The following is a 14,745-nucleotide window of genomic DNA, read 5'->3' as shown; positions in this document are numbered from 1 at the left end:
CTACCTCCAAGTCTACAAAACCATGCCACCTCCATGCCTACAGATTATTTGGAAGGTCTGGCAGAAAGAAGCCTTTTCTGTCAGTTAACCACAAACATGAGAGCCTGGAGTTTGCAAAACACTACAACAACTTTGACTTGAACCGTGTTCTATGGTCTGATGTAACAAAAATTGAACTTTTTGGTAATAAACACTCAAGGTGGGTTTGGTGTAAAAAGAAGGATGGCTATAATTAAAAGAACCCAATCCCAACTGTAAAATATGGTGGAGATTCTATGATGTTTTGAGACTGTTTTTCCTCCCAAGGCCCTGGAAACCTTGTTAGGGTACATTGCATCACAGACTACATGAAATAGCAGGACATTTTCAATCAAAATCTGGCTGCCTCTGCCAGGAAACTAAAACTGGGTTGTCATTGGATCTTCCAACAGGACAATGATCCGAAGCATGTGTCCAAATCAACACAAATGGTTCGCTGGCCACAGAATCAAGCTTCTGCCCTGGCCATCTCAGTCTCCTGACCTGAACCCAACTGAAAACCTGTGGGGTGAGCTGAAGATGAGAGAGCACAAGAGAGGGCCGTGTGACCTCAATGACTTTCCTTAGGGTTGCTTTTGGTCCACTACAGGATAAATACATGGAACTCCCCACCAGTCAGACAGAACTGAAGAAGCCTTTCGGATGAGAGGTGAAATGTCTTCAAGGATTTCAAGCAAGTCCAGTTGCCTTCTTTAGCACCTACAGTTCATGCTGAATTCATCTCTGTATTCAGTTCTACATTCACGTTCTGGGCCAGACTCAATTCTCTGTCCTCTAAAGCTCTCTGTATTAGTGCACTACACAGTGTACACTACATCCTCTGAAGGAGGGAACAGGGACCAACTGAGTTTAAAAAAAAAAATCAGTTTTATAACTGTATTGATATAAACGCAGACCTGCGAATAAATCCCCCACTGATGGCCATCTGTTCACGTTCATCCATTACACGAGCGGGCTGGCTGGAAACCACGCCGTCCTGATTGTTTCCCCAATTCTGTCCTCGCTCTTTCAGTCTGAGAGAGAGAGAGAGAGAGAGAGAGAGAGATACAGTTTGGGTAAAAGCCTGTGCTTGGATTCATATCTGATCGCAGCAGTTCAGATGTGCTGTAAAAGATTAGACTGTTGTGGGGTTTTCTTGCATCTCAGAGTCAATCTGATCTGTGGCCTGTTTAAGGAATCTGCCCCTCGGACATCATAAACAGTCTGAGTGCTCAATCTACAATACTTTTTATTTCATCCAGTATTAAACACTGATACACCTTTCTCCTTCCACTCATCCTCATCAATAATCCATAATTTCACACTGTGACAGGTTCATTACCTTGGAATAAAAAAAGCTGATGAATAAAAACAGTTTTTGGTAAACTCAGATTTTCAGCACCGACACTGTCTATAGAATATAAATAAAACTCAGCAACAGATGCATTACTGAGAGAACAATGTTGTGCCATTATACACTCAAATACACCCACACACACACACGTGGGCTTGAAAATCAGGAGTTTGTTATGTTTTATTACAGTTTCATCATTATTAATGTCACAAAACAAAACAAAGCTATAAAACTACTACTAAATTAGCATAGAATAAATTATTTTAAAATATTCCAGCAAAGACATAAATCTGTGTATTTACAGTATAGACCATCACTCCTAATGTCACGCTAAACACTGTTTAATTAAAGACTGTAAAAGTAAAAAGTGTTGAATTAAACAGACTGACTGTCATTTATATTTCAGTGTAAATTATTTCAAAAACAATAAAAAGTAACAAATGTGTCTTGGTTCATTAAGATTCCATCTTAAACAACATTTTTCATTTCAGAGAAATTTAAAAGAGAAGGTATGATTTTAAAATCTGTACACCAATGAGGCAGGACATTATGAACACGTGTAATATGCTGTTGGTTCTCTGTGTGCTACCCCAACAGCTCGGACTCGCTGAAGCATGGCCTCTATAGCACCTCTGAAGAAGCTCTGAAGGTGTGCTATGGTATCTGGCACCAGGACGTTAGCAGAAGATTCTTTAAGTCCTGCTAGTTGAGACGTGGAGCCGCCGTAGATTGTGATGTCCCAGCACATCACACAGATGCTTGATTAGATTGAGGTCTGTAGAGTTTGGATGCCCAGGCAACACCTTGAACTCTTTGTCATGTTCCTCAAGCCATTCCTGAATCATTCTTGCAGTGTAGCAGGGCACATTATCCTGCTGAAGGAGCACACTGAGATTAGGGAATACCATTGCCATGAAGGGGTATACTTGGTCTGTAACAATGTTTAGGTAGGTGGTACTTGTCAAAGTAACATCCACATGAATACCAGGACTCAAGGTTTCCCAGCAGTGCATCCTGATCAGGGCCATAACCAGGATTTTTCAAATACCGAGGTCAAACATTGCGATACATCTTATTTGCCAAAAAAAAAATGTCCTAATATGGTGACTTTTCATACATTTTGGAAACGAGTCAAAATCACAAGCCCAACAAGATGAACATGTAGGTGAACATGTTCTCATCTCATTATCTCTAGCCACTTTATCCTTCTACAGGGTCGCAGGCAAGCTGGAGCCTATCCCAGCTGACTATGGGCGAAAGGCGGGGTACACCCTGGACAAGTCACCAGGTCATCACAGGGCTGACACATAGACACAGACAACCATTCACACTCACATTCACACCTACGGTCAATTTAGAGTCACCAGTTAACCTAACCTGCATGTCTTTGGACTGTGGGGGAAACCGGAGCACCCAGAGGAAACCCATGCGGACACGGGGAGAACATGCAAACTCCACACAGAAAGGCCCTCGCCGGCCATGGGACTCGAACCCAGGACCTTCTTGCTGTGAGGCGACAGCGCTAACCACTACACCACCGTGCTGCCCGGTGAACATGTTTATTTTAACAATTTCAAAACTGCACGATCACAAAAGTATTTTGTGCGCGTGAGTGAGTGTGGGTGAGTGAGAGAGTGTGTGAGAGTGAGTGAGTGATGGAGTGTGAGTGAGTGAGTGAGTGAGTGAGTGAGAGTGACAACACAATCTAGCTGAGCCTGAATGGACTTCAATTGCTTTTTAAAAAATATATGCCCTTTTCAATAGCAAAATACGAGACGGTTATTGGACAAAACCGACTAAAACGCCACATTCGGAGACTGAGCCTCACTGGAGATGGGAGTCAATAAGAGGGGCGGGACAAGACTTCCCGAGAGGAGGCTCATCTCCAGCTGGTGGAGGAGCTGTGAACGCGGCTGGGCTGTTCATGATTGACAGAAAGCAGTCAGAGGTGTTACATCATGTTGTAAATAAAATGTGAACATAATAAGTTTGCTACCCGTTTTCATTTCCGTTCGAAAATACCACCAATGATCAAAACAATAGTGTCTTGTGTTCACGTTAGCCAATAGAGGGCTCCGAGATGATGCTAAAAATAGTAACACTGCGCGTGCGCGGCCATCTTGGAAGTCACTCGCTCCAGAGCGCTCACAGAGTACACATTCACCGATTCGTTTCCGCGTTAGAGGGCTTAGAAGCTTGGATTTTTTTAAGAATTTAGGCATCTGAAGTGATGGAGCACTACTGTGAAAGTTTGGATAAGCAGGTACGGGAGCGTTATGCTGAGAAGGTACGTTTCATTGGGAATGTAGATCCATACACTGTTAGTGAGAAGGAATGGAAAGCTGACCCCAGCTTGTTGCCGCATTTAACATACATAGATCTTGTGAACTATCTAGTGTTTCACCCAAGTCCATTTTGTGAACTAAAGGATTTCCAGAACTACAAGAGTATGGAAGCATACGATAGATTTGTGTCCGGTTGGGTCTGCGATGTGTCGGTGTTTACTGCTGAAGACGGAGAGACAAAAGTGATCAGAGGGAAAGTGTTACACTCGCAGAGTCTATCCCAGCCTAGTCTACACCCCTGGATAATAGTTGACAAGAGACATGCTATTTTGTGTGCACATTGCAACTGCATTGCTGGACTTGGGGAATGTTGCTCCCATGTTGTTTTATGTTGAAGCGGCCACGAGACTGAGGGAAAGAACGACGGTCACACAACAGCCGGCATACTGGATGCTACCGGTAACTATGAAATTAAAATAACTATTTTAGTAACTATGAAATTCAAGACAATATTAACCTACCTGTCACAAAGTGATCAGAACAAATCCGGATACAGTCCAGTTGTCCTAAATTTGATCGGTTAATGGCAGCCAGCCACTGTCGTCTCCTCCGCTCGCTTTTCTCCTGTGCTGCAATTCCCTGGTTAGTCACGACTTTAGGGAGTCTGTAGAAGCTTTTGCCACCCTTTTCCCCCCGGCTACTACAGCCAACAATGACACACGTATTCGGCATTGTCACCCCTTTTTGCTTCTCTGGACAACAACAATGCACTGACACAGCGCGCTTTGACTTCCAATATGGCCGCCGCCGGGTGCGCGCTGACCTCGAAGCACTCTATAGTCTGGTAAGTTAGCAAAATAGCTCAAGTCTCGTCAGTATCCAATAACTTCATAAACAACAGGTCATGACTGTCCAGCCTTTTCTGATCTGAAACGCACCAAATCAAATCGAGAGAGAGAATAAAAGAGTTTGTGCCGCCTGGAAAACGAAAATCCTATCTAGCTAAGTGGCTTCGACTGTTGTTGCTTGAAATGCTAATTAAAATTGCACTGTTAATGATCATAAGCATTCCGGCACATAACTGTCAGTGACTGGCAAAATTAACTCACTTTCTTCCCTCTTTCTTTTTCTCTCACTTGTTGACTTTCCAAAGCTGAGTTTGGTTTGTTTTAGTGTAGTAGACTTCTTCATCTTATGTCAATTTTCAGATTCCACGACTAATTGACAAACTGACTGGCTGCGGAGTCGGACCTTGATGAGACACTTCTCAACTCTTGTATATCCCGTGGTGCTTAGCTGACTATCGCGAGGCTGCCTAATATGAAATGTTTCCAATGTCGGATATTTCAGCTTCGTTTAAAAATGATTATGTGGACTTTATTTTTAGACAAACAAATGAGAACAGGGGGATGCAAGCTGAATTTAGAATTTTCCACCGATCAAAGTCAGAACGATTTTCATCATATATTAATTTCACATTTCTGAGTGAAAAAAAAAATACCGTGGGAAAAAAATGCCGAGGACATGACCTCGGTGTCCTCAATGGTAGTTACGGCCCTGATCCTGATACCATCTCTTCCCCAGGTAAGCATTGCACACACACCTGGACGTCTACATGAAGTAAAAGAAAACATGATTCATCAGACTGGACCACCTTCTTCACTGTTCCACCATCCAGTTCTGACACTCATGTAGACGTTGTAGGTGCTTTCCACAGTGGTCAGGAGTCAGCGTGGACACCGACAGCATTCTTCACGTCACCTGTGAGTGCTCATATTAATTTAGCTCACTGGTGTGTATACACTGAAACATATCTATCATTTTTAAATAGTTTAAAACACTAATATAATGTCTCTAACACACAGGCAGTGGGCAGAGATTCAAGTGAGAGATGGTGAAGCAAATTTAACTGATTCAGCATGCAGTGTGTGTTTCATATAGCTGATAATTTCTCTGATAGAAAACAGAATACATACAATGCCTTGCAGAAGTGTTCATCCCCTTTGGTGTTTGTCCTATTTTGTTGCATTACAAGCTGGAATTAAAATGGATTTTGGGGGGGTTAGCACCATTTGATTTACACAACATGCCTACCACTTTAAAGGTGCACATTGTTTTTTAATTGTGACACAAACAATAATTAAGATGTAAAAACAGAAATCTGGAGTGTACATAAGTATTCACCCCCCAAGTCAATACTTTATAGAGCCACCTTTTGCTACAATTACAGCTGCAAGTCTCTTGCAGTATGTCTCTATTAGCTTAGCAAATCTAGCCACTGGGATTTTTGCCCATTCCTCAAGGAAAAACTGCTCCAACTCCTTCAAGTTAGATGGGTTGCATTGGTGAACAGCAATCTTCAAATTATGCCGCAGATTCTCAATTGGATTAAGGTACAAAAAAGGAACAGCTGGTTCAAAGAAGAAGCCGTATCGAAACATGATCCAGAAGCGCAGACGTCTTCTCTGGGCCAAGGCTCATTTAAAATGGACTGTGGCAAAGTGGATAACTGTTCTGTGGTCAGATGAATCAAAATTTGAAGTTCTTTATGGAAATCAGGGACGCCATGTCATTCGGACTAAAGAGGAGAAGGACGACCCAAGTTGTTATCAGCGCTCAGTTCAGAAGCCTGCATCTCTGATGGTATGGGGTTGCATTAGTGTGTGTGGCATGGGCAGCTTACACATCTGGAAAGACACCATCAATGCTGAAAGGTATATCCAGGTTCTAGAGCAACATATGCTCCCATCCAGACGATGTCTCTTTCAGGGAAGACCTTGCATTTTCCAACATGACAATGCCAAACCACATACTGCATCAATTACAGCATTATGGCTGCGTAGAAGAAGGGTCCGGGTACTGAACTGGCCAGCCTGCAGTCCAGATCTTTCACCCATAGAAAACATTTGGCGCATCATAAAACAGAAGATATGACAAAAAAAGACCTAAGACAGTTGAGCAACTAGACTCCTACATTAGACAAGAATGGGTTAACATTCCTATCCCTAAACTTGAGCAACTTGTCTCCTCAGTCCCCAGACGTTTAAAGACTGTTGTAAAGAGAAAAGGGGATGTCTCACAGTGGGAAACATAGCCTTGTCCCAACTTTTTTGAGATGTGTTGTTGTCATGAAATTTAAAATCACCTAATTTTTCTCTTTAAATGATATGTTTTCTCAGTTTAAACATTTGATATGTCATCTATGTTCTATTCTGAATAAAATATGGAATTTTGAAACTTCCACATCATTGCATTCCGTTTTTATTTACAATTTGTACTTTGTCCCAACTTTTTTGGAATCGGGGTTGTACTTTTTTCTGGCCACTCTTCCATAAAGTCCCACTCTGTGGAGTATATGGCTTAAAGTGGTCCTATGGACAGATACTCCCATCTCCACTGTGGATCTTTGCAGCTCCTTCAGCATTATTGTTGGTGTCTTTCTTGCATCTCTGATTAATGCCCTCATTGCCCGGTCTGTGAGTTTTCATGGGTAGCCTTCTCTTGTCAGGTTTGTAGTGGTGCCATATTCTTTCCATTTTGCTATAATGGATTTAATGGTGCTCCGTGGGATATTCAAAGTTTGGGATATTTTTATAACCCAACCCTGATCTGTACTTCTCCACAACTTTGTCTCTGACCTGTTTGAAGGCTTCTTGGTTTTCATGTTGCTTGCTGAGTAGTGTTGCAGAGTCAGGGTCCTTCCAGAACAGGTTGATTGATACAGACATCATGTGACAGATCATGTGACACTTTGATTGCACATAGGTGGATCTTATTCAACTAATTATGTGACTTATGAAGTGAATTGGTTGGACCAGCTCTTATTTAGGGTTTTCATATGAAAGGGGGTGAATACTTATGCACACTCCAGATTTCTGTTTTTTCATCTTAATTATTGTTTGTGTCACAATAAAAAAACAATGAGCATCTTTAAAGTGGTGGCATGTTGTGTAAATCAAATGGTGCTAACCCCCCCAAAATCCATTTTAATTCCATCTTGTAATGCAACAAAAGAGGACAAACACCAAGGTGGATAAATATTTTACAAGGCACTGTACATTTACATTACATTAATGGCATTTAGCAGACGCTCTTATCCAGAATGACTGTGGCAGTGGGGGCATGGCCTAGCGTCAGTTTGTGAATGGAGGACGTGGCCAGGGAAGGTGAGTGGCAAAGTCAATGCACCTATTATCTATTAATATTGTGTATGTGTGTGTGTGTGTGTTTGTTGCAGTGATGGTGGAGGATAGAAAAGGACTCAGAGAGCAGAGAGAAGAGAGCTCCCCAGACCAGAACACAAGTGTGTGTGTGTGTGTGTGTGCGCGCGTGTGTCTGTGTGTGACTAAAAACATATGGTTAAAGCTGAAAAGCAACATGAGTGCAGTCCAAAATAAAAGTGTGTGAATGTTATCTCTCGCCTGCTGTGCTTCTGTACTCCACCCACATCAGGGATGTATTACAGTGACATATAACATACCCAGAGCAGCCTGGAGGTTAGGTGCCTTGCTCAAGGGCACTTCAGCCATTCCTGCTGGTCCAGGGTATCGAACCAGCAACCTTTTAGACCTAAAGCTGCTTCTCTAACCATTAGGCCATGGCTTACAGTTACACTGCTTTCTTAAACCTTTTTCTATACACCTCAGCCATCATAATGGTTAAAGGGTTGTTTGAGTGTTAGATGTCACATGACTATCATTAATCTTTAATGAAAAAACTTGACATTCATGTAAACAGTTCATCCAGCTGACCGAGCACAGTGCTCATGTTTGTGAGACACATCTGCACATTATTATGTATAAGGTATAAGAAAGAAAGAAAGAAAGAAAGAAAGAAAGAAAGAAAGAAAGAAAGAAAGAAAGAAAGAAAGAAAGAAAGAAAGAAAGCACAACTTTATTCATCACACACTTGTGAAATTCCTCTCTGCATTTAACCCATCTGAAGCAGTGAACGCACACATGCACATGTAAGCAATGAGCACACACACACCCAGAGCAGTGGACAGCCATTCTAATAGCGCCCAGGGAGAAGTTGGGAGTTAGGTGCCTCGCTCAGGGGCACCTCAGCCCAAGGCCGTCCCATATTAACCTAACCGTATGTCTTTGGACTGTGGGGGAAACCAGAGCACCCAGAGGAAACCCACGCAGACACGGGGAGAACATGCAAACTCCACACAAAAAGGCCCTCGCCGGCCGCTGGGCTCGAACCCAGAACCTTCTTGCTGTGAGGCAACTGTGCTAACCACTTACACCACCGTGCCGCCCAGCTCTGTAGCTAAAATGCAAAATCTGATTACACATTATATAATTTGAATAAAATCTGAACCATGATAAATGACAGATTATATCTGAATTGAAAAAAAAAACAAAGACACTAAACCATAAGACACATGTGTGTCTGGATTTTATCTCCTTATAGACTTGTATATTGTGTGTGTGTGTGTGTGTGTGTACATACATACGTATCTTATACATGAACCACTTCCGAGATGTTTAAAAAGTGCTCCAAATATGACAGAAATACCCCCCCACACACACACTGCTCTACTGTGAACTTTAACATGTGATCAACTCCAACATTTCACACAGCCGATGTTTATTACTGAAATATCTGTGATTTCACGCTGAAACAGATCCAACTGTACAGATCATTACATAAACTCAACTTCATGTGCCCTGAAATGTGGCTGAAAATCTAATATTTATTTTGCTTCTTATTTAAAATTGTCTCATCTCATCTCATTATCTCTAGCCGCTTTATCCTGTTCTACAGGGTCGCAGGCAAGCTGGAGTCTATCCCAGCTGACTACGGGCGAAAGGTGGGGTACACCCTGGACAAGTCGCCAGGTCATCACAGGGCTGACACATAGACACAGACAACCATTCACACTCACATTCACACCTACGGTCAATTTAGAGTCACCAGTTAACCTAACCTGCATGTCTTTGAACTGTGGGGGAAACCGGAGCACCAGGAGGAAACCCATGCGGACACGGGGAGAACATGCAAACTCTGCACAGAAAGGCCCTCGCCGGCCACGGGGCTCAAACCCGGACCTTCTTGCTGTGAGGTGACAGCGCTAACCACTACACCACCGTGCCGCCCCTATTTAAAATTGTAATGAAATTTAAAACACAGCACTGAAAAACAATTCTTTTCACAGAAAGTAGTATGATGTTAATTCAGCCATGTAAATAACAAAAGAAAACTTAATGCATGAATGTTTCTGATTTTCACATTCATATGACCAAGAGCTGAAGTTTTCTCTCGCATGTGAAAGCACACAAATGTGAAATGAATAATTTCTCCAATCAAAGCACATGAAAAGAAAGCAATAAACACCTGATCCTGCTCGAAGTCACTGGGAAGTTTAACCCATTCTTTAATTAAATTGAGGAAAACCTTTGTTTCTTTCGGTCCAAACAGCACAAGTTCCACTGTGTCTGTGTTTATGCAGATATATAGTATCTACGCTACGTCATCATTTACTCAAACACACACTTCTCTCTCTTTATTTCACATCTTGTCTTTATCCATACAGTGATTTCCTCACCTCAGACAAGCACTTTTATGATATTTAGGCAATTTTTAACTTTCAGGAAGTTAAAAACTACATGACCACCGATGATGGCAATCAATTTCACTGCGATACATCAGTGCTAATACAGCTTTAGAGTGAGACGTGACATACTTGTTACAGGGACAAGGACAGAGCCCACAGAGGTTCCCTAGGTCCGTCAGGTTCTTCTCAGCTTCCTTCATGTCCTTGTTGATCTGATCCATTCCCTCCTCAATGCGCTCCAGTTGTTCTGGAAATAATCGTGGGTTCAGTTAAATAACAGAGGAAAACTAGAGAGGCTTCATTAGTACACGGGCGATTGCTCTAAGACAACGAGGGAGGCTCAGCCTCCTCTAAAAATGACGAACATCGTGTAGGATGAATTGCGCTAGGCTTATGTTATAGCCGACCTTATAATATTGCTATTTCAGATCCAGAATCATAGAAATATATGTGCTCAACCCAACTACAGTGCGAAATCATTCCGTTATAACTTTCCCCAGTTCGCCTAATGTGCGCGTGAGTTTTTCCTCCCGTGACAACGCGATGCAGCCCAGCTTCAGTGGACTTCAATGGCATTTGGGAGCTATGCGCTTGTCAATATCAAAAGGCAAGATGATTATTGGACAAATACTGCGAAAACGCCCGCCCACAGAGTCCCACGGACTCCCAGCCTCAGTGGACTTCAATGGCATTTGGGAGCTATGCGCTTGTCAATATCAAAATGCAAGACGATTATTGGACAAATACTGCGAAAATGCCCGCCCACGGACTCCCAGCCTCACAGTGGGAGGGACATGGCAAAGCTTTCCGCGAGGAGACTGGTGATTGGTGAAAGCGGCCGGATATTTTCTTTGATTGACAGCTCGTTTCAAATATAGACAGGCAGCGGTGAATTTCAGTTCAGTCCCATGCGGATTCGCAAGTGCTGTGGTGTATTGTAAGAGATCAGCTTACATTTCGATTTCATTCATTACATACGGTTTCTACCAGCTTTTTTAGTTTGTAGATATTTTCATTGTAAATAAAGCGTAAATATAGTGTTGTCAAGTTTGCTATCTTAGTTCCAGAAATTTCGTTTATTTGAGTGACTGAACTTGAACTTGAGGGGGCTAGTCAGCTAGCAAGAAAGCTGCGCACGGATGCCAAGCATTGCTGATTTAATTTTGGCAAAGCCATTTGCCAGTCTTCCTTTCGAGGAAAAAAATAAAATTAAAGAGCAGGGTAGACCAACGCCTCAAATTGACTTGGTGAAAAAGGTAGGGAATAATACTCGTTCCTTTCAGCTCTCCTGGTACGAGAAAGTGAATTGGCTAACAGCAAGTGACCCACATCAACAACAGTAAATAGGCTACTTTAGTAATATGTCATGGATGGACCAAAAATATAGAATCTATTTAAAATGTTTATGCTGAGTATATTATATTGGAATATATATATTTCTCTGGATATGAATTAAACACAGCTACAATTTGGAAAACATTTTTAAACAAAAACACAGCCGAGAACATTTCACACTACAGACCTGGATTAAAAGTGAAGGGTTATCAAAATTGTCAATAAAACATTTCTCAGTCAAAATAAGTAAAATATAGGGAAAGTGTCATTGAATGAAATGTGTGGCACCCAGCTCTATGTTTGGCTCCCCAAGGTCAGTGCTTGTGCCTATTCCAGAACACTCTGCTGTTACTGCTGAGGTTCCTGACAAAGAGCTGCTTTCAATAATGATAAATTTTTAAACAACATGCCACATGTCACAATTTTAAAATATAAAATGTTAAAATATACCCCCCCAACACCACCATCATGTATATTGGACAGTAGGCTAATGGGCCAAAAGAACCTGTTATTTCACAGTTTGTGACCCTGCCAACAATCAGCCAGATCAGAGGCAAGAGTATGGGCAAAATTGATGTGTTTTTTCTTTTAAAATCTGGAAATATCGTAACCGACCAGCCTCCCCTGTTTGAAAGACTACCAGCCGCCACTGCATTAGTACCACACACACACAGAGTCAGTAAGACTCCCTTTACAGCGATGGAGTTTTTAGAGAGGTGCCAATACTTTATGCAGTGCTACAAATGAGCTACAGTCAGTAATTATACACCTACAGAGTAACAGTTAATTATCAGTACTTAGAAAAAAGGCAGTAATTACTCTGATAATCCCTGTTTAATGATAATCCTCGTTAATATGAGGAAGGATACACAATGTTGTGTGTGTGTGTGTGTGTGTGTGTGTGTGTGTGTGTGTGTGTGTGTGTGTGTGTGAGATGATGCTTACTGACGAACCCTGGTTTCACTCTGTATGAGTTCAGTGGTCGATTTTAAATTAATTCCTTGTCACATTCTACGAGCTCCTGTACAATAAACTGTGTTGTGAATTGCATAACAGGCTGTGTGAAGATCCTCTGATGATAGACCTGTGATTAAAAAGCATGACTATGTTCTGCTCATGATATCAATCTGGAATTCAATTCTGGAAATCAGATCCTGCAGAAATTGAATTAACATGTTCACGTTTCTTCATCTCCGCTATGGTATCTGTAGCTGTGCTGTGAGTTCGCCGTCCTCCTGTTGGTGGATTTTAGACGAGTGGCATAGCAGCGCTCACACTCTGACACTGTAATCACAGATTTCAGACACTGGCACATACTTTGTCATTTACCACGTTTGGTCGAATTGGCATCACGTTATGTGTTCTAACAAAGAGCCTGATCTCAACAAACAGCCAAATAATCCTTTTACAGTGTTATTTTATCTGCAATAGCAACATTGAGCTGAAACTTCTACAGTGTAAAGTCGGGATTGTGGAGAGGATGGAGTGGATGGAAAAGATGGAGAAGATGGAAAAAATGGAGAAGATGGAAAAAATGCAGAGGATGGAGAAGCTGGAAAAGGTGGAGAGGATGGAGAAGATGGAACTGATGGAGAAGATGGAAAGAATGTAGAGAATGGAGATGATGGAAAGGATGGAGAGGATAAGGTAAGGTGATGACGTAGAGGACATGATGAAGGACAGATTAAATAGATGAACTCTATTCTCTTTATGATTCAGATAAACACAGAATATGAAAGTTGGGAAGGTCAGAAAACCAGGAACATCTCCTCAACCATGAGTTCAGGACATGACGTCAAATCATCATGGCTCCTCAAAACTTCATTAATAAACTTTTTTCCTTATTCTTACCTCCCTGTTCATCCAGCATAACCAGAGTTCTGATACCAGCATCTTTACTCTGATACAGGAGCAAAGGAGAAAAACAGAAGGACAGAAAGGACAGAATAATCAGTTAATGAAACATGAACATTTTAACTGAAGACCCCTTTTTAACTCTCACACAGTGTTTCAAATATCTTTCTGTATTATATTGCTTTCAGTCTTAACAAGGGTGAACCGAGCACTCTAAAGTGCTCTTCTGATAGTCACTCTGGTGGAACCCTCATAGATACTAAGGAGAATGTTCTCATTTTGGGAGAAAAGGTTCCATGGAGAAGTATTACATAAACCTATAATGATTAAATTAGACTGTAAAGGATTTTTAAAAGTGCTGATTGGTATTTTTGAATGTTGTGGAAAAGATGCTGGAGCTGAAATCAGGCTAAATATAAATGTTGTGTCCAACCTGTGAAAAAAATAGAGCTCAGATATGAATAATCTCCTTCAGGTTTATCCCATTAAACACCCAGAAATCAGCGGAGACTTTCCTATGTCTCATAACTCCACACTGTGACCAAATTTGACATCACAACTTAATACACGAAGAGATTCTTTTTTAGTTTTAGAGTCATTTGAGTCCATTGAGTTGAATGATTCATTCACTGATTCATTCAGTTGCTCAAATGTGAAGCCTGATCCAAAGATTCACTAAATCAAAAAGAGCAGATAAAAGAATCTTTGGATAAAATGAACGACTCTGCATGGCAATGACTGATACTGAATCATACACTTGAGTGACTCAATCAAAACAATTTAATCATTTGCAAACGACACACATCTACTCCACTATACTGCTGCTTTGGTTCTGGGAAATGTTTGGTTATCAGAATGTCACAGTCCGGTCCAGTCCATCCATGCCTTCGATTGTGGGACTTCCATGCCGGCTCCAGGCCGGATCCAGGACAGGAATTCAGTCCTGCCTTGCTGAAGGCCATTTCCTGAAGCGGCACTCCCACACCTGCTACCACTCCTCTCCCATCAGCTAGGGCTTTTTAAGAACTGTTTGGAGCTATTCCATTTGTCAGACTGTCTCTTGTAGACTTTCCTTGCCTCACTACAGCTCCTTGGTATTGTGTCTTCTTGAGTCCCCCTGCCTGAATTTTTCCTTGTTTTTTGTCAAGTTTTTCTGTCCAGTTTTTGTCCCTGTTTTTGTCTGCTTGTTCCTTTGAATTGTCTTTTGCTACCTCTGCCTGGATTTCCCTTGTCCCTGTGTTCATCAGTTTTTGTGAAGATTTTTCTGTCCTGTTTTTTGTCCCTGATCGTGTCTACCTGCTCCTGTGTTTTTGACCTCCTGGCCTGGTTTTTGACTA

General features: G+C 41.7%; 1 protein-coding gene across 1 annotated transcript in view; it reads right to left on the bottom strand.

Annotated features, from left to right (window-relative positions):
- snap25b (synaptosome associated protein 25b) overlaps window positions 1-14,745 on the bottom strand; it is a 57,511-nt gene that overhangs the window by 1,107 nt on the left and 41,659 nt on the right. Inside the window, exons 4-6 of the mRNA XM_060932975.1 lie at window positions 13,406-13,454; window positions 10,349-10,466; window positions 936-1,052 (exon numbers count right to left, since the gene is read on the bottom strand). Of these exons, the coding sequence (XP_060788958.1) occupies window positions 936-1,052; window positions 10,349-10,466; window positions 13,406-13,454 (284 nt within the window). The remainder of the gene's footprint in view (window positions 1-935; window positions 1,053-10,348; window positions 10,467-13,405; window positions 13,455-14,745) is intronic.

Source organism: Neoarius graeffei, chromosome 11, assembly GCF_027579695.1.
Source record: "Neoarius graeffei isolate fNeoGra1 chromosome 11, fNeoGra1.pri, whole genome shotgun sequence".
NCBI classification, from domain to species: domain Eukaryota; kingdom Metazoa; phylum Chordata; class Actinopteri; order Siluriformes; family Ariidae; genus Neoarius; species Neoarius graeffei.
This window is presented reverse-complemented; position numbering and strand designations above follow the sequence as displayed.